We start from the raw sequence: 19,488 nt of genomic DNA, 5'->3' as shown, positions 1-19,488 counted from the left end.
AAGCAAAAGGGAAATGTAAATGTAATATTTATTCCAATTAAAATAAAAAAGTATCACACTGGATTAAAACTCCAAATATATGTTGCTTATAAGAGATAAGCTTTACATATGTACTAAACTATTAAAAAATCTCAACAAACATCAAAAGGATTGAAATCACACTGAGTAGATATGACCAAAGTGGAAAAGTTAGCAATCAACCAAAGAGATAACCAGAAAAATACCCCAATGTTTTGAATTCATCAATACATGTCAAAATAACCCATGGATCAAAAGAAGAAATCACAATGGAAATTAGAAAATATTTTAACTAAATTATATGAATATATAACCTATTAGCACATGGGATATAAACAAAGCATCACTTAGAGGGAAATTGTACCCTTAAAAGATATTACAAAAGAATTATTTAAGACCCATTTGATAAAACAGAAAATAGCAAGTTAAACTCCACTAAAGTAGAATGAAAGAGAGAATAACAATAAGAGTGGAAATCAATGAAATAGAAAACAAACATACAAAACCAAAAGTTAGCTCTCTGAAATACTAGACAATCGATAAACCCCAAGTAAGACAAGTCAAAAATAGGGAAACCCCAAATTACCAGTATCGGGGGTGAAAACAGGAATAGCCCTGCAGATCGCACAGGCTTTAAATGATAAGAGGATATCATACTTACATAGTTTTATACCAATAAATTTAAAGTCCAAGAAAATTCCTTGGAAAAATACAGCTTGCAAAACTGATGCATGAAAAGATAGAATATCTGAACTTAAAATTTTTTTCAATTGCATGCATAATTTAAACTCAATGCTCAGAAGGCTTCACTGGTAAATTCTCCTAAATATTTAAGGAAGAAACAACGTCTACCTTACACTAACTCTTCAAGAGAACGGGAAAAGAGGGATCGCTTCTAGCTTATTCTAGGCACCAGAATGAATTGCCATAAAGGAAATTCACCAAATTCTCCTTCACAAAACCCTGCACAAAATATTAATGAATTAAGCCCAATGATACATATAAAGATCATATATCACAACTGAGTGGGTTGGTTCCAGGAATGTAGGATGGTTTAACGGTTGAAATGAACCACTGTAGGAACCACCCAGGTCTGTGTGAGAATAAGAACAGGGTTTTGAAATGGCCCACAGGAGCTGATTCACTACCCTACCTCGGCCTCCCACAAGAAGCGTCTCATGCCACGTCAGCCTGACCGCGTTGCTGCGGGTGTGGGGGGCCCTCTGCTGAAGGCTTCTTCATTTGGAGAAGTAAGAAGGGCCCAACAAACCTCCCCGCAGGTTCCCTCGTGTGTGCTCTCTGGGCTGTTTTCTCCGAGACAGTGGCATCACCTGGGCGTAGTAAGCTCACCTTACGGGCAGAGGCTGGTTTCCCTGCCTTTTGAACGCTCTCTCCAGCCTCTCCTGGGTCGTCCTGGCGTTCCCCCCTGGCAAGGAGAATTTCAGAGGTGTCCTGTCGGCCTCTGGGCCACCGTCCACGGCTGGGCTGTCCTCCGAAAGGCCTCTCCACCTGCCGCCCCCCCTCTGCAGCAGCCCTGGGCTGGGCAAGCGGGGAGGGCTGCTGGCCGTGGGCCTGTGCTTTTCTGCGGGGGGCTCGCTGAGCTGGCCCAGGGGGCCCCTAGAGATGGAGCCAGCGCTGGAAGCCAGGCCCTCCGGCGGGGCGGGACAGGCCAGGGGGCAGGTGGGCAGCTCGGGGGCTTTCCGGCCCTCCTCCTCCTGGTGGGGCTGGGTCACACTGCTCAGGGCCAGGGGCCGCCTCAGGGAGCGCTTGCGGAGGGACTCCTGAAACGGACAGGGACAAGGCAGTGAGGTCCCTCCCAGGAAGGGGGAAAATACTTTATCCCACTTCGAGCATTTGCCCATGACATTCCCTCCCCCATAAAGCCACTCCCCATCCCCAAGTCCTCCCCTTGAAGTCCCACCTGCTACTTCATAAGATACCCAAAGGTCACTGCTTCCTTAATGCATTCACTGCACCCCACCTGCACAAACCCCAGAGAAGGCCACAGCCCTGCTCCCACCCCCCTTACAGGGAGCAGGTTCGGGGGGGGGGGGGGGGAGGGTAAACACATGGCTCCAGGGTCAGGCCTGGGTTCTCATTCCTGTGTCACCACCCACCAGCTGTGTCCCCTGGGGCAAGTGCCTCACTTCCCTCCCCTGTAATATAACCTGTCCACAATCCACTATCTGTCACTTCTAAATCCCAAAACAAAAATTTCTTTTGGAATCCTGTAACAAATGTTTTTTGAGTGCCCTGAGGTTGCTCAGTCTTTTTTAAGTGTGACTGTTCATGTTTAGTTACAGACATGTTAATGTTTTTGCTCTGCAGACACCACATACCACATAACTACAGGAGTCACATGGTGTAAGGTTTACGCACTGTATCTCTTTTCTGGAAAACAATTCTAAATTCCAAAACACACCAGGCACCAAGGTTGTGGAGGAGGGACTGGGGACCTGGAGTGCCTGCCTCCCACAGTATCATGGTGAGGACTGAAGGAGAGCCCGCCGAAGGCACCAGCACAGAGCCAAACCATCACTGTGGTTCACCAATGTTAGCTACTGTCTGCAGCCTTACTTATGGCCATCTCCCTCCTGCCTGTAGACCAGGAGTGGCAGAGGTCACTCTTCGTTCAGCTCTCGTGTCCACAGCTCCCACTCAGTGACTTACACCTAGTAGGCACCAAGATTTGCTTAGTTTTTGAAATGAAGGAATTCCAAAGAAGTCAACTGACGTGTCCTTTCTCACTATCCACGATTAACTGATGAAATGGTTAAGTCATGTTGTTACCCATCTAGGGGACAAAAATATACCTTCCAGGCTTTTCCTAGACCTCTCAGCATTTCCAGAAATAATCCTGAGCCAAATGACAAAGCCTGCGCTGGAATAGGAGCAGCTAATTCTGCAGTGTTCTCACCTAGTGGAAATCACTAGGCACTGTAAACCTCCTCCAAACGCCACCCAGGGCACCCCCTGCCACAGAGTAAGGAAAACATCAGTCACCATTCCCAAGGAGACCCGCACTCTGGCCAGGGGCGGGGAACCCAGCCTCTCACTCATCCTTCGTAAGTGCAGAGTGACCTAGTAACTGTGAAAACTGATGAAATAAATAGCAAATCTTGCTCTTTTCTCTTGGGCAACTGATAAGTATGGCAAAGGGACTCAAAGGCCCACAAAACGCCTTCCAGAAAACCTGGGGAAATTCTGCAACAACCCACCTTTCAATGTCCTTCACAGGACTCAGATACCCCAGAGGGAAAGCACACAAAATGACCACTGTAAGAAGAAGTTCGGGGCAATCCATTGGTGGTAAAGGAGATCAAAGTTGTCACCTTCACCCCTGATAGGAAGGTGTCTCAACTGCACACACTGGAGGATTAGAACGCCAGGGTCCACCAATTCTAAGTTCCCTAGACTTGGATGAGTCCCCTGACTCCTGAACTGCGAGATAAAGCTGGGTAGATGTGTTCTCACTCGGCAAAGCAATACAAAGCCACGGCATCCACCTCACTGCGCGATGGGAAACAGGGCAGGGAAGGAGGTGCAGACTGCCCATGCTCCCACAGAGTGGACAGCAGAGCCCGAGAGAACACATGGAGGTGCTCTTCCATCCCCACCCAATAAACCCAGGCAGTCAGCCCCCACACCCTGGCAGGTTCCCACTTTCCACTCTCATAAAACAGGAAGGAGCAACAACCTGTGGGGAGCTGGCGGTGGGCCCGGCCATCATGCCCCGGACAATCAGGCCAGACTTGCACCTGATCTTCTCTCCCACCCTCTTCGTGTCCAAGTGCGGCTCTGACGACTGGACCTTGTCCGTCTTCTCCCACGCAGGGGCCACAGGCGGGCTTTCGGCCGGGACAGTCTGCGCCGGCTTACTTCTGTGGGGGGGCCTTTTGGATGATACAAAATTACCAAGTATATCCCCATCAAGGTGGTCGTGCCTGCAAAAGAGGAATATTTCCATTAAAACATATTCTCCAAAAGGAATCACTAACCACAATAATAAGTTCCACATTCAACAGGCACTCGCAGCAAACCCACTCACAAATCCGCAGTGATCTCTAGCCCGCCAGTGCTTTACCCTTAAAGGTAAGGGACAGAAACTACTCTCGTATCAGGGCAAGTCTGACCTACAAAATGAGACCAGGAAACAAGCAGCAAAATCAGAGTTGATGATCCACAACAGGAGTCCTCAACTATTTTAAATCCTCTAAAGAGCATCCTTATTCTAGACCCAAGTGATTAAGGAAAACTGCAGCCCTTCAGTACGGTCATGGGACATGTGGAGCCACGGAGAGTGGTGAAGAGACTGCAGCAAACCTGGCCTCCCCCAGCAGGGCAGCTATGGCTCAGTAAGGTTAGGCATGCCAACGGCTTCCTTTCCTGGGTTGCCTGGCATTGAAAGAGAGAGAAAAAGAGAACAAGAGAGAACAAGAGGGTTCTTGAGAGACAGTGAGGGCAGCAAGGAGTAACAAGGAACAGGAGTGACAAGGAGACAGAGGCCCAGGTGAGGAGGAATCTGGCCTATGACCTCAGAGCCAGCACTCCTGACACAGGCTAGGCTATTTGCTACCACTTGACTCTGGCACAAAGGGGCACTGACACCTACTATGCCAAGCCGCCTCCCAGGCACTGGGTCACGCATGAGGGAGGCAGCCACGTGTGCTATGATGGGGGTATGTCAGGCAGAACAAGGATTTGGAACCAGCCTGGGGAAATCCAGAAGGGCTTCCAGAGAAGGCAGCAGCTGAGTCTGAAAGAACGGTAGGCGGGAGGTAACAGGAGAGGGCCCCAGGTACCAGCCAGAGACCTGTAAAAGCAGCACCTGCCCAGGTGAGCCGTGGGGACTGACCGGAGAAAGGGTTTTACAAGTTGTCCTAAGGAGCTTGGATTTTATCCTGAAAGCTACAGGAATGTCTGGAGGCCTTTCAGCAGCAGAGCAGCAGGCAGACTTGCTTCGTGGAAAAGCCCACACTGTCGTAGGCCAGGGGTGGATTCAAGGAGATCACTGGAGTCCTGGGACCAGGGAAGAGCCCCGTCATCCAGGGAAAGCAGGAGAGAGTGTACCCTCATTAAGGACCCAAAGATGCAAAGCTAATAGGAAAGGAGGAGTCGAGCAGAGCACCCCCTTCTGCGCTTGGGCAACTGGGTGGACCTCTGGAGCTTCAGCTACTGCGCTGCAGAATTTTATCATTTCAGAAATATTTCATTTCCCAGCCAGACAGCGAGCGTCTGTGGAGGAGGAACCACCTTCTCCGTGCCGCCCTCATTAACTTTCACGTTTAAGCCCTGAGTTAATTTTTTTAATGTTCCTGATCTTTTGACACCCACACCCTCGGCTTTGGCTCCCCTCTAGAAAGGAAATGTTTTTCCACAGCCCTGGAAGAAAACACCCATTCCCAGGGAGTGAGACTCACTCTCGGAGACTACATGCAGAGTGTTAAGGCTGCAATGTAACAGGACAGTTTTCCACATAACAGAGGTTGGATCAAGAATGCCAGGTCACCCTGGCGGGTGGCTCAGCTGGTTGCAGCATCGTCCTGTGCACCACAAAGGCTGCAGGTTCAGTTCCCCATCAGGGCACAAACAGATTGCGGGTTGGATCCCTGGTCAGAGCATGTACAGAAGGCAACCATTCGATGTTTATCTCCCTCTCTCTCCCCTTCCCTCCCTCCCTTCCTCTCTCTCTCAAATCAATAAAAGCATATCCTCGGGTGAGGATTATAAAATAAATTTTAAAAGAATGCCAATCCATTTTCTTCCTAAGAGTTCCTAAAGGCCTTATTTTTCAGATTTCTCCATCTCTCCAGTATTTTGTTGCCATTTAAGAAATTGTTAACTAAACAAGCCCCTGACCCTTATGAATCCTGAATTTGAATTAAACTTTTAAATCATAAGCATCCTCCATCAAAAAGTGGTCCATTCCCAAGGCCTCTGGAGGAAAGCACCAGTTCTCCACCACAGGGATTTTGAAAGCACAGAGTGTGGAGGCTGGGCGATGGCCCCACAAAAATGGATCCTGACCCCGGAATCTATGATTACATTCCTTACATGAAAAAGGGACTTCGAAGGTGTGATTAAGTTAAAGATCTTAAGGCGGGGAGATTGTCTAGATTATCTGGGCGGGCCCAATGGAATCACAAGAGTCCTCATTAGAGGGAGACAGGAGGATCAGAGTCAGCAGTGAGTGGTGTGATGACAGAAGCAGAGGCTGGGGCAATATGCCCAAAAGTCAGAGGAAGTGGCCACTAGAAGCTGAAAAAGGGAGAGCAAACAGAGTCTCCCCTCAAAATCTCTAGAAGGAACAAGCCCTACTAACACCTTGCCATTAACTCAGTGAGACTGATTCTGGACTTCTGACCTCCAGAACTACAAGATTAACAAATTCATGTTGATTTAAGAGACCACCATGGTCAAATTTCATATGTCAACTTGGCTAGGCTATGGTGCCCAGTTGTTTGGTCACATACTAGCCTATGTATTGCCATGAAGGTATTTTTAAGACATAATTAACATCCACAATCAGTTGGTGTAAAGGAGACTGACCTAGATAATATGGGTGGGCCTCACTCAATCAGTTGAAGACCTTAAAAGCAAAAACCGAGGTTCCTCAGAGAAGAAGTAATTATGCCACAAGACTATAACACAGAAATCCTGCCTAAGTTGCCAGCATGCCAGTCTGCCCTACAGATTTCAGACTTGCCAGCCCCCACAATCATATGAGCTAAAAATAAATCTCTTTACACACACACACACACACACACACACACACACACACACCCTCTTGGCTCTTCCGACTGGTTTCTCTAGAGAACTCTGTTACAGCTACTGAGTTTATAGTAACTTGTTCCAGCAGCAAGAGGAAACTAATCCACAGAGTAAATAGGAGAGATACCTGGCTTTGCTCGTTTCTGACAGTGATGTTCTCCATGCCCCATCTTCATCTGCAAGGTCATATATATTTACCAGCGTGGTCTCTGAGCATCTCAACGGTAATTTGTTACTTTTCTTTGGAAGTGAAAGTGCAGGCATTGGCGTTTCTTGAGTGAAATTGTTAGCAGTATTTTCAAAGTGATCCAGAAAGTATCTGGTAATGAGTTCAAGGTTTGTTTTTAGAGGATTTTCCTTTGCCTATCAGTGAAAAAAGAATATATCATTAATTGCATGTACAGCTTCAGAAAAATGGTGAAAAAGATGGCTATTCTAATTCTTTCACATAAGTTTATCAACTTCTCAGTCATACATTCTTTCACGACTGCCTGTTATTGCATGTAAATGACTGGGTTATGACAGAGATGAAGACAAAAATCTCTACCCTAAAAGAACTAGCATCCATTGCATAAGTCAAGCAATTCAATTTCAATTCAAATTTCCTCATTTGTTTCTCCTATGAATAACTTCATAAAATATATATCCTCATTTTAAAAAATAAGCCTTTAGGGATTGCTCACTCCAAAGTTTGTCAACATTTAGGACCTAAATATTCTCTTAGTTCATATACTCTGCATCTGACACTGGACACTGGGAAATGCAGCAGCAGGTTATACTGCAAAGAACACAGAGAGGCAGTCAGGATTGACTTGGTTTACACCCCAATCTTAAAGACAAGTTACTGGAATTAACATGAAATTGCAGGGCCTCCTTAGAATCACATTAGCTTTGTATGAATGTCAAAGTCATTATGCAATGGACAGATTAATAAGTATAATAAGTATTTTTTCTGTAAAATATAAGCTCCAATTCATTGTATAAGAGCTAATAACTACTGTATAAATCAAATAATCAGGGTACTTATCAAGATCTAATGAAAATATCTTAAGTATCTTAAAATAATAGTTACCTTAGGGAGACTATATTATAGTGGAGAAATAAAAATAACTTGAATGGCAAAGATTCTTCTAGAAAATTGGGTAAAGAGGCATTTACATGCAAAAAATCTCACTGCACCGAAATGGTTAATTGAATTTTCTGGTTAACTGTCTCACTCTTGGTGGAAAAATCTTTCTAAAATGTACAGTCCACTCTCCTGCCCCAAAATGCAGCAAATGGAGGGTCTCTGGATATCTGCTGCCTAGGTCAAGAGTCTTCTCTCTGCAGGACTTCAGCTGGCTGCATACAGGAGTTGGAGGGGCCTGAGTGTCACCCTGGGACCCAGAGGATGACAGGCATCTAGTGATATCTTTACTGAGCCTCTGACAGGACTCCCCTGGCTGCCGTGGCCATTTCTCCTCCGAGTGGAGCACAGGACCTTCCAGCCACCTGAACGTTCCTGTGGGTTGATACCAGTTGGCTGCAGTTTATAGGTTTGCTTGAAATTCCTTCACTTTATGGAGGGAAGCCTGGCCTAAGATCCTCCCTGGGCTGTGACGTATGTGCACAAGGGTGATTTTCAAGCTGTTTGGAGGTTCCTCCAGGTGTCTCAGAAACAGCCTCGGAGGGCTGAGGGGTGTCCCAGCACCACACCAACTCAATCTGCTAAGATCTCAATAGAGAAAAGGGTTAGAGTTAAAGGGAGCTTGGCGGCCATTACTAGGATAGGACTGGGAATCAGAAGATCTGGTTCTAGCCTTGCTCCTACCAGTCACTGACTGTGAGACCTTGACGAGCTGCTTTTGTCTGGCTCCTTGCTTCCTGGGTAGGGTGCCCTCTCTATCAGTGGGTTAAAAGCTGCTTAGCTCAGCCCTGAAGGGCAGCCCCAGGAGGCCAAGAAGGCAGGGTCTCTTCATCTCCACTTCAAACAGGACTGCTTCTGTTCTTTGTTTTTCATATTGAACTTCTGCAGAAGATATCATTTTATTGCCTTTTGGGTTTTTTTGTTTTTTTAAATATGTTTTTATTGATTATTAGAGAGAAAGGAAGAGAGAGGGATAGAGAGAAATATCAATGAGAGAGAAACTTCATGGATCAGCTGACTCCTGTACGCCCCCTACTGGGGATCAAGCCTGAAACCTGGGCATGTGCACCAACCAGGAATTGAACCGGTGACTTCTTGGTTCCTGGGTTGGTGCTCAACCACTGAGAACACCTGCCAGGCTCATTTTATTGACTTTATTTTTTATTATTATTATTTCTTTTAAATATATCTTTATTGATTTCAGAGAGAGGAAAGGGGAGGGAGAGAGAGAGATAGAAACATCAATGATGAGAGAGTCATTGATCGGCTGCCTCCTGCATGCCCCTGACTGGGGATCGAGCCCGCAACCAGAGCATGAGCCCTGACAGGTAATCTAACCCGGATCCTAGGTCTACACTCAACAGCTGAGCCATGCCCAGCAGGGTTCATTTTATTGACTTTAAAAAAAACTGTGATAAATGCTAAACTGCATGATCATTAGATTCTTTCCAACTCCGATACTGTGCCCCACCACAAGGCAACATCGGCTGGAGAGGCCATTCTCAAGTCCCATTAGAAAATTCTGTCTTCATAACAGAAAGAGCAATTAAGTCAGAATGGTAGCTTCATTCATCCACACATTCATTCAGTCAGTCAGTCACATGATCGGGAAATACATACTATTTACTCTGTCATCAGGCAACAGGGCAAGTGTGGGCTACAACAATGAACAAAATAGACACCACCTCTGGCCTCCTGCTGCATTCAAAGCCGTAGGGGAGGCATATACTAATTAAACACCCACACACATATTCTATTATAACCTTGACAAGACACACCCACACCCACCCATTGGCAACTCCAGTGCACCTGGGGGAGCTGAACCCAAGCCTGGCTTCCCCCTGAATTAAGGAGTAGGGTATTACTCAAAACTGAAGAAGGAAAATCTTAGGCAGGCGGGGAATGGAAAATTTTAGTAAAACTGAACACTACAGTCTTGAGTAAAGTCTGCCTAAAAATAGCCGCCCGCGGGAGGAGGGAGCCCCGGGAATGAGGAGCCTCCGGCTGGGCCTGCACAGTGCGCCCTGGCCGGCCGGGTGGGGCTGTGTCCCCTGGCCACAGGTGTGACCCACCTCCCGCAGCCCCATGCTCTGAGGCCCCACATCGGTTCCCCAGCATCCACCTCGCGGGACAGCACGTGCCTTGTTCTCCCTGTAGAGAAATTCCAGGTGCAAAACCTTGCGGAGGCTGTTCCGGCTGTTGATGCTGAGATCAGAGCGCGGGCGTTCCTGGTCCATGGTCACGCACGTCTTCCTCAGGCCCTGCGGGAAGAAAGCGGGATCCTGGGCACCGCCTGTTAGCCCTCCCCTCCAGTCCCTGACACGGAGCAAACGGCAGCTGCTGGTCTTTATTATGTGCCTTCCTATCCTGCCTTCCTCACAAGGATGCTGCAAAGACCAAAACCTGGCCTAAGAATTTGTTTTTATACAACCTTCACGCGTCACAGCCCCTTCGCAGCTACTCCTCTGAATCTTGCAAGGACATCGTGGGCTGCGCAAAGGAAGGCTGGCGTTGTCGGGCCATTCTATAGAAAAGGGAAGGGAAATTCTGGTAACTGACTCACTGCGGCTGGCTCAGGAGCCCTGGGTTTGGCCCTAGTTTTGGGGCCACAGAATATGAAGCTTTAAAAGCAAACAGAAGGAAAAACAAACAAAAGGCCAGTATTCATTCCCCTCTTTTCTCAGATGGGGAGCCAGGGTTGATACTCCCAGGCAACACAGTGGAGCCACCTAGCCTGAGAGTCCCCAATGCTGGGACCCAGGACCATAGGAAGCCACTTTCCACCATCCAGACCTGCATTCCCAGGAGGCCCAGCTAAGATGCACTCTGGCAATGGGAAGGCCTGCTCCCCCTAGAGCCCGGCTTCTGCATGTAAAAACCACCACAGCAACTTTGGCTGTCCACCTCGCCCGGCCATGGTGATCCTCAAATGGCGAGGACCAGGCAAAAATGCCTCCCGAATAGCTCATCCTGGCGTAAAGGGAGCCCTTTGCTCTAGAAGGAGCCAGACCTCAGTGCTAGACAGGCCTCAACTCCTCCCTTAGCCTTTGTGTTCAGAATTCTGCAGAGGCGCTCACTGCTGGGAAAACCAGACAAACGTGCTGTCAGCCATGAACTGAGGCAAGAAGAATTTGTGAAACAAGAGGTAAGAGCACAGCCTTGAACTAAAGAGAACAAACAGAGAGCGTTAGGGAGGGGGGAACAGAGAAAAGGGTGCATGTGCTGGGAAAACGTAGGGACATGCCTGAGAGCATCAGGGAGAGTCAACTGGAAGAAGAGGTGAGCCTTGAGAGAAGCCCCAGCATTCCTCTGGGCTTTGCCACCCATCAAAGTGAGAAGGAAACCTCTACAATGAGGGCCCTGCTCTGCCAGATAACAGCTGGTCAACAGTTCAGGTCAGCAAGTCTCAGCGCATTTACCGACTTCTCCAGGACTGTGAGGCACTCTGGCCACTGGTGTTTAAAAACCACTGGAGTGGTGGACAAGAACACCCTCGGCAACCAGCCAGTCCTCAGTCCCATCCAGCCCTCTTAATCTTCATTCACTCAACAAACATTTGTCATGCACCTACTATGTGCCAGGCTGTTGTAAATGCAGGAAATACAGAAGGAAAAAGACAAAGTTCCCCCCCCCCCCCCGCCTCCCATGCAGCTGACATTCTGATGAGGAAGCAGGCCACAAACAAGGGATAAATTTACAGTGTGGAAGCTGCTAATATGTGTGTTACTATGGAGACAAAACAGAGAGCGCGGAGGCAAAGATGAAGGACACAATTTTAGGTAGTCAGCTGAGATGTGCTCACGCCTATCTTCCGGTGTCCCATCTATGCAATGAAGGGAACGGACCACTAGTCCACTAGTTCAGCTGCTGAAGGCAGAGTAAACAGATCAGAGTCCTGGGGCTCACATTCAGTAGGGCTGAGGGACTGAGACAAGGCAGCAGGAATAGGGATGGAGACGTGAGTGAGGTTGAAGAACAGTTTATGTAGGACTACTGGGGGGTGGGGGCAGGAAGGGGAGCTGGAAATGAGGATGGTGGGGTACTTGGAACTGAAATTATGGAAAGGGTGCAGTACTCGTAATGACAAACCTAGGCCAGGGCCATGGAAAGGGTGGCAGAGGTGGGATGGAGCTCGTCGCTGCAGGAGAGGGACCACGGACCTGCTGGGGCCACCAGGAGAGTCACCTCGGTGGATCATGACATCACCAGGAGGCTATCATGACTCTCCCTGAGAGGAGGTCACACTTGGTGAGTTCAAGGAGGCCAGTGTAGCCAGGTACAATGCAGGGTCCGGGAATGAGGTCAGAGGGGGAGCAGAGAGCCAGGTCACAGACAGCCCTGAAGGCCCTGGTGAGACCTTCGCTTGGATTTCATTCTAATTGTAACAAGAAGCTCATGGAGGGTTTTGAGCAGAGGAGAAACATACTCTGACCTGCTCACCCTAGGCAAGCTTCTTCATCTCCTGCTCTCACGATAGTCTTACAGGAAAGGGAGTAATTATACCTGCCTTTCAGGACTGTCATGAGGATTTGAGAAAACAAACAGGCACCTAGAAGATACCTCAAACTGTGATGGGAACTCTCTTGGTTATAACTGCTGGCGTCTGCCTTGTGCCAAGCCCTGTGGGGAGTACGCAGTCTCTGCCCCAGGGCAGAAGACGAGGAGAAAAGCAGTCAACCTGGGCTGCAGTCCCAGCTCTCAATGACTTTCTGAGTGACTGTGAGCAACTCTTTTCTTCTCTCAGGGCCTTCGGTGCCCAGATAAAAAATAGGAGGGTGAAGGGGCCAGCTGAGCCAGACGACTGTCAAGGCTCCACCCAGTTCCGGCGCTCGCTCTGTGGACCTACCTGGCAGGTGAGAAAGGCAGATGCATAAACTATAACACGAGCATCAATGAGCGAACCAGACAAGACGCGCCAGTCCTTCCAATTGGAGTTACCTGAGAAGACCTCTTGAGGGAAATGGGACTTGGGTGGAATAGGGAAGAGCATGTGGAAGAAGCTAGAAATAAGACTGGGATGGTAAGCTGAGGTCAAGGGGAGCGCTGGACATCAGGTGAGGACTTTGGAATTTGTACTCAAGAAAGGAAAGGCATGAGAAAAACTCTGAGAGCTTTGCTTGGTGGCCAGACTTTTTAAAAATGATGGCAGTGGCCAGCCTCCTGGGTGTGTCACCGATATCCAATGTCTGGCCAGGACTCGGTAATGAAAAGTCAATTAGCCATAAAAACTGAGCAGATACAATGAAGCTACCTGCCTTTAAAGCTTTTCTAAATAAAAATACACGTTTAAAAAGCACACAAAGACATTCAAACCAGGTGCACATCAGAGATAGAAAGGAGGCAATGTTGAATACTTACTAGGTGCCCCCTACAATGCTTGGGGGCTGCCCATATATTATTATCAATCCTCATTATAAATCTGCCAAGGGTAAGTCTTCTTATTCCTGTTTTCCAGGTAAGGAAATCCAGGCAGTGAGCAACGCACCCCAGCTCACACGGCTACCTAGTAGCGGACATCTGAACTGCTCTGACTCCAAAGACCCGCCACTTTCCACCACCCAAAACACTGTCTATTTTGTCTGTGTGTGTGTGTGTGTGTGTGTGAGTCCCAATCAAGCACCCATCGCCCGCCTAACAGGACACCAGGAAGGCCCCAGACACAGGGCAGGTGGCCAGCCTTCGGTGGCTTTGTGCAGAAGCTGTAATGGGTGCTGTCCCTATGCTCTCATTGGCCATGACCCCCTGCCCCCCCTTTCCAGGGTGCCCTCACCTCCACTGGGTACTGCCCCAGGAGGCGTTTGATTTTATTGAATATAAACATTTGCTATTTTCCACTTAGAAACCATGCCCTTAGAACATGTTGTCTGTGCAGCTGTGTTATATGTAAACTGTTATATGTAAACTGTCAGGACATGAAACGTACATACAGCTATTTAAATACCAAATGCCAAAGACGGACGTGAGGGGAGCAGCTGTGCGCCCCTCCCGCCCCCAGGCTGAGGGCAGAGGCAGCACCCATCTGGGGCTCCGGGAGCCTCATTTCCTAGACCTTCCTCAGACCCCTGGGAGAGCAGCACTCGAGGCATCAGCAGCACCTTCCAGCAAGTCCTGACCGGGCAGAGGGGAGCTGAGGCCTCCCGACCTCCCAGCTCTCCAAAAACTCTCCTGGGGACCGGGCAACTGAGCTTCAAAACCGCACCGACTGCGGCGACTGAACTGCCGCTGGACGTGGCCGGACGGCGCGACTCGCAGAGCTTTGGGGCCCTTTGGGCTCCCGTCTGGGGGCAGATGTCCCCGGCGGGACCGAGTCCTGGGACCCGGTGCGTCCTGGAGACCGGCCCTGGGCCGTCGCCCGCGGGCGGGACCAGCCTGCGGGCGGCCGCGGTCCTGCCCCCCGCGGGCCCTGCGCGGGGCCGACGGGCTCCTGGGAAGTGTAGTCCCCGCCCGGCCGGGACGGGGCGCTTCGGGCGGGCATCTCCGGGGCAGGCAGCGCGCGGGGGAAGTCTCCCTCCCCGTAGGGGCAGAGGTCACCGGGGAGCCCCCCGTGCGCCCCCAAGTCAGGGCTGCGGAGGCGGCGCCACGTACCTTTCTGCTGAGAAACTCCCGGACCAGGGAGGCGGCCACCTCCTCCACGAAGAGGCTGTCCATGCCCGCTCTGCCCGCGAGGCCGCGCGCAGCCCCAGGCGGTCGGTTGGCCACTATGGCCGCGTTGCCGTGGCGACGTGTCGGCGGCGCCGGGAAGCCCCGCCCCTTTTCCGGAGCCGGCGGGGGCGGGGCGACGGGAAGGGGCGGGGCGACGGGGAGGGGCGGGGCGGCGGGGAGGGGCGGGGCGGCGGGGAGGGGCGGGGCGGCGGGGAGGGGCGGGGCGGCGGGGAGGGGCGGGGCGGCGGGGAGGGGCGGGGCGTCCTCCAAACCCGCCGCCGCGAGCGCGAAGCGTTGCCCACCCGCAGAAGCCCAAGGGCCAGCCGCGGGCTCCCAGCTGGGGCCCCGGGCCCGGCCCTGTCCATCCGGGGGGCCTGGAACAAGTCACGGCTCCAGTCTGAGTCTCCATTTTCCAAGACGAGAAATGGGGAGGATGCCTGCCTCCTTGATCCTGGGGGAGTAAAGCCACAGCCCAGGGCCCCCTTGAGGTCCCCTGGCTGCACCGCAGCTGGGGTCACCTGAGGCCTGGACTGCGAGGAGCCCAGCCAGGGCTCTGCCTACTCAGCACTGAAATGAAAGGACAAGTCCCTCCTCCACTTGGTGCCTGCTCTCCCATAAGGAGACTGTTAGTGAAGGAGCACCAAGCATTTTACATATATTATCACACCTTTGATCCTACAACTTCCAGGCGAGGTAGCTGCTCCCTTCTTCAAAACAAGACACAGAGCAGTTTCTAGGCATCTTCCCCCTCTACCGTGCAATGGTTCTTTGAGAAGCCTCCTTGGGGCACTAAGTGCTGGGTGAGAGCACATGAGTGTAGAGAGAGGAAGGCAGAGCTGCAGGAGGCCATGTGATCCTCTGACCAGAGCACCTGGTGTTCCAGCTACAAATACTCTCTAACGGATGTGTAACAATAAGGACACCCAGTTAAAGTTGAATTTCAGATAAATAATACTTGTTTTGGATAAGTATGTCCCATGCAACATTGGGGACACATGCTGAAAAAAATTTATTTTATCTGAAGTTCAATTAACTGGGAATTCTGTATCTTTATTTACTAAATCTGCCAACCCTTGTTCGGAGGCAGTGCTGCACTCAGCCAATTGTTAAATTTTTAGGAATTCTGTGGGCCAGTTGTTAAACCCCTGGGAGCTTGTAATCAACTATGGTGGGAGTATTTACACCATGGAAAGGCAATCGTCATAAATCATCTATCCATCTACTTATTTTACCTTTTTGCTTTTTTCTTTTTAGCGCTGGTTGTGAAACATTTACCAGTACTCCACTGTCTAAAGGTTTCCTTGTCTTAAACATACTGAGTAAAGACTGAAACCATGTCCCTGAGTATTCAACAGTCACATGGGAGTCCGCATCTGCGGACAGGAGTCAGGCTTAGTGGAGTAGAAAATGGAATAGTCCACTCCTATGGCCCTAGAGCTAGGTATGTTGGAAACTTAGAATTCTAAAACAGGGATGTTTAAATCTCAGAATTTCAGAAGATGGAATGTAAGTGTTGAAAGCAGGGGCTGTTAGACACTACCCGTTCCTAACTCCTCTCTAGCAGACAGATGGGCTGAGGCCTCCAAGCCTAGCCAGACCTCTGGATGGCCCTGCTGGCTAGGGCCCAGGCCTCTTGTGGACAACAATGAAGCAGACCCCTGTGTTGGCAGCACTGGTGATAGAGGTCAGCAGGAGCTGCTTGATGTCAAAGCCAGCGTCCAGGACAGCCTGCTCCACCTCTTTCCTCTCCAGGGCCATGCAGGAGAACTCACGCTTCCCCACCATGCAGGACAAGAGCCGATGCAGGACAAGAGCCGAAGCATGACTGTGGTCAAGTGGCCGCTTGGCTTGAGCAGTGAGGCAGGATTGCACAGCACTGCGTGGTCGGCATCCAGGCCACAGCAGGCACACTCCGTGGCCAGCAGGCGGAGCACACAGTCAGCAGGAGGAAGCACCACCGTCAGCTGGGTATCCGGGTCCCCACTGCAGAGACGGGGCTGTGTGAGATGGCAATGTCTCCTCGTGGCCATCAGAGGGCAGTGCAAGGGAGAAAGCTGCCTCGAGAGGTGCAAAGCGAGCCTGTGTCTGAGGCCTCCTTAGGAAAGAAATCTCCGGGCTCAGGCCACTTTTTGGCCCATAGAGCACCAAGCCTCACCCAGCAGAGAAGCTGTGAGATGACACATCCAGAGGAGCCTGGAAACCCTTGGACAGGTAAGGCTTCTGTGAAGCCAGACCCCTGCTTGAGAAGCAGGATGGGTCCCAATAAACAGGGTATCACGTACCAGGGCCGGATGCCTCTTCTTTGGGAAGGGGAAGACCAGGAGGGAAGGAAAGGAGGCTGAGCTGCTTCTCTGTGGAGGAGGGAGGGGCGTGTTTGGAACATGGCCTGGAAATACTCACTATTCAGTCAGATGTTTCTGCCAGAGAGGTCAACCCAGCTGAGACCCACCCTGGGCCCATGTGGCTGCAGACAGAGCACACACATGTCTGTAATTAAGTGAGAAATCCATTTCCCGCCATTGTTAGACTACCCAATACCTGAAAAGAAAGCAACGCATTTTTCTTTGTAATCATAACTTCTGGATCTGAGAAAGATGTTGGCTATCAATTCCACTCGACAGCAAAACACCCGCTCCACCTCTCCCCTGGAGTTTTGGTGCTCATTGTAGACCTCAAAAGGCATACCTGCTTGTTTTTCCTTCAATACCACAGAGGAAGGAGGTCTTTTCTACAGTGGCAGCAAAGGCAGGCAGCTCCTGGAAACCCATTAAGAGAGCCCTGCATTTGGCTCTCAGATGGCCAAATACACCCCCTCACGCCGCATTGCCGTGGTAGTGGGGAGTGGAAAGATGTGATGGAATCCCAAAGCTGTTGGGAGACAGGTGCCATAGCCGGAACCCACCCACTGTCCACCCTTCCCAAAAGCTGGCAGGGGATCCCCGTGCAGGCAGGACCCTTGAAGACCATGGAGTCAACCGCCCAGTTCATGGATGGGAAAACAGACTCCAAGAGGGGGAGCTGTTCGAGGGCTAGAAACTCAGTGGTAACCATGTACAGCAGAGTTTCAGCCAGCAGTTGGGAGCCCTGGATTCCTGGCCCAGCTGGACCTCCGATCAGCTGTGTGACCTTGGGTGGGCCACACCCTCCTCAACATGCAGGTAGTAAAAGGAGGGGGTCCAATGCCTTCTCCTCTTTATCTCAGCATTTCTCTCACATGCAGCAAGTCTCTGCTCTGGACCGGACAGGTGGGTAAGTGCAAAGATGGCAGGAAGGCCAGGTACTGAGGGTGGGGGCACACCAGTGTCCACTGCAGTGTGGCTAGCGAGGGCCTCTATGAAGTGACCTTTCAGGCGAGAGTTGAGAGAGTGAGCCAAGCAGGTATCTGCGCAAGTGCCTTCTAGGAAGAGGGTCCTGAGATGGGAACGTGCCTGGCAAATTCCAGGGACTGTGTGTGCGTGAGCTGTTCATGAAGGTATGTGTACGTGTGCACGCAGGATGTGAGTGCCTGCGCATGTCTGCATGTGTGCTGTTTGTGCGAGGGTTTGTGTGTGTGTGCACGGGGGGACATGTGTGCCTGTAGGTATGCGTGTGAGTGGCAAGTGTGTTGTTCGTGTAGGACTGTGTGTGCATGTGTACACGCAGGCCATGTGCATGGAGAACCTGTGGGCCGCTGTGAGGCCCAGCTCTTCCCCTGAGGTGGGAGTCATTGCAGGCACTTGAGAGGAGGGGTGACATCGTCAGACTTACCTCAAGTCCAGTGAGGGAGGTAAGTGTGGAAGGGGCTCCTGGGGGGACCTCACACCTCTGCATGGGCATGTGGCTGCTGCCCTGCTGCCACCCCCACTCATGGGTGGGTCTGGGCTCAGTGGTGCTCACCAAAGGCCTGTTCAGGAGGCAGGAGGCAGAGGGGTGCAAAGACGGGGGAGGGGCCTGCAGTAGAGGGGACAGGAGGCGGTGGGCTCAGCCCGGGCCCTGGACGATGTCTTGTGCCTGTAACTGTGAAAGAGCAGTCAGTCAGGAAGGAAGAGGGACTCAGTGGCGATCAGAGTCACCCTATGCCCGGGCACAGTTCAGAGCACTCTGTAAATAATGCCACAAATAATTAAAAAGAGATTGTGCACTCCCCCTCCTCCTGCCTCTGGGAAGGGATGTTCATCTGCAAATAAATTAAAACCAAATTCAGCAATTTGCATGACTCCAGCTCTCAGGCTGGCGGATGCCGCCAGCTCCCTTCAAGATGCCTATGGACCGTGGTTATGCTAATAAGGCGCTCCTGGCACATCCCTGCTGGGGCGTCTCCTCTGCTTTATCCACACAGATGAGGTGATTGGGGGACCATGAGGTTAAAGAGGCTCCCATTCATCTTTCTGTTGGGGGGGGGCTGTGTGAACTGCTCACTGGTGGGTTTGGGGTGGCCTCCAGAAGCCCCCGTTTACGTCTGAGAATGAAAAGGCTCCGGCTGATCCACGCGGCAGAAAGAGGTGCTGGCATTGAATGGGTTGATGTGACAGGACTTCACAAAGAAATAACAAGGCCATGCAAATTCAAGGTGGAATTATATTATACAGTCTTGAAATATAAACAGATACCAGCCTGAGCCCTGCCTCTGCGGAGCTAAGCCATCATCTGAAGTCCCGAATTTGTGGCCCCTTGGGAGCCGCAGCCTCGGCGAGTACGAACAGGAGTCCTCACTCCAGGAGGGCCTGTGGGAGGCTGTGGGGTCCAGGCCTCCACAGTGGCCTCTGCCCAAGGCTAGCCAGTGGCAATGGCTCTGGCCCAATTGCTGGCTGCCCCAGGCCAGGACATCTTGTACATGAAAGAAGCCGGGGGACTCCTGGGACCTAGAAGGCCATGTCCTCACTGTCATGAGGACAGGTCCCACCCATTTGCAGGCTCTCTGGGCGGCGGCCTCACCATGCTGAGAACTAGGG

The 19,488-nt window shown here is 50.9% G+C and overlaps 1 protein-coding gene across 3 annotated transcripts in view; it reads right to left on the bottom strand.

Annotated features, from left to right (window-relative positions):
* Positions 1-14,625, bottom strand: part of MINDY4 (MINDY lysine 48 deubiquitinase 4) — an 81,270-nt gene extending 66,645 nt beyond the window's left edge. For 2 of the 3 annotated variants that reach the window (XM_081147928.1, XM_081147927.1), the window contains exons 1-5: positions 14,501-14,606; positions 10,057-10,176; positions 6,917-7,152; positions 3,716-3,962; positions 1,369-1,799 (exon numbers count right to left, since the gene is read on the bottom strand). In XM_081147928.1, coding sequence (XP_081004054.1) covers positions 1,369-1,799; positions 3,716-3,962; positions 6,917-7,152; positions 10,057-10,176; positions 14,501-14,563 — 1,097 coding nt within the window. In that variant the 5' untranslated portion in view covers positions 14,564-14,606. Of the gene's footprint in view, positions 1-1,368; positions 1,800-3,715; positions 3,963-6,916; positions 7,153-10,056; positions 10,177-14,500 lie in introns of all 3 variants that reach the window. The other variant, XM_081147926.1, reaches the window with a different exon arrangement.
* Positions 14,626-19,488: the final 4,863 nt, after the last annotated feature.

Source organism: Miniopterus schreibersii (genome assembly GCF_964146895.1).
Source record: "Miniopterus schreibersii genome assembly, chromosome: 9".
NCBI classification, from domain to species: domain Eukaryota; kingdom Metazoa; phylum Chordata; class Mammalia; order Chiroptera; family Miniopteridae; genus Miniopterus; species Miniopterus schreibersii.
Note: the sequence above shows the minus strand (reverse complement) of the source record. Positions and strands in the feature narration are given on the sequence as shown.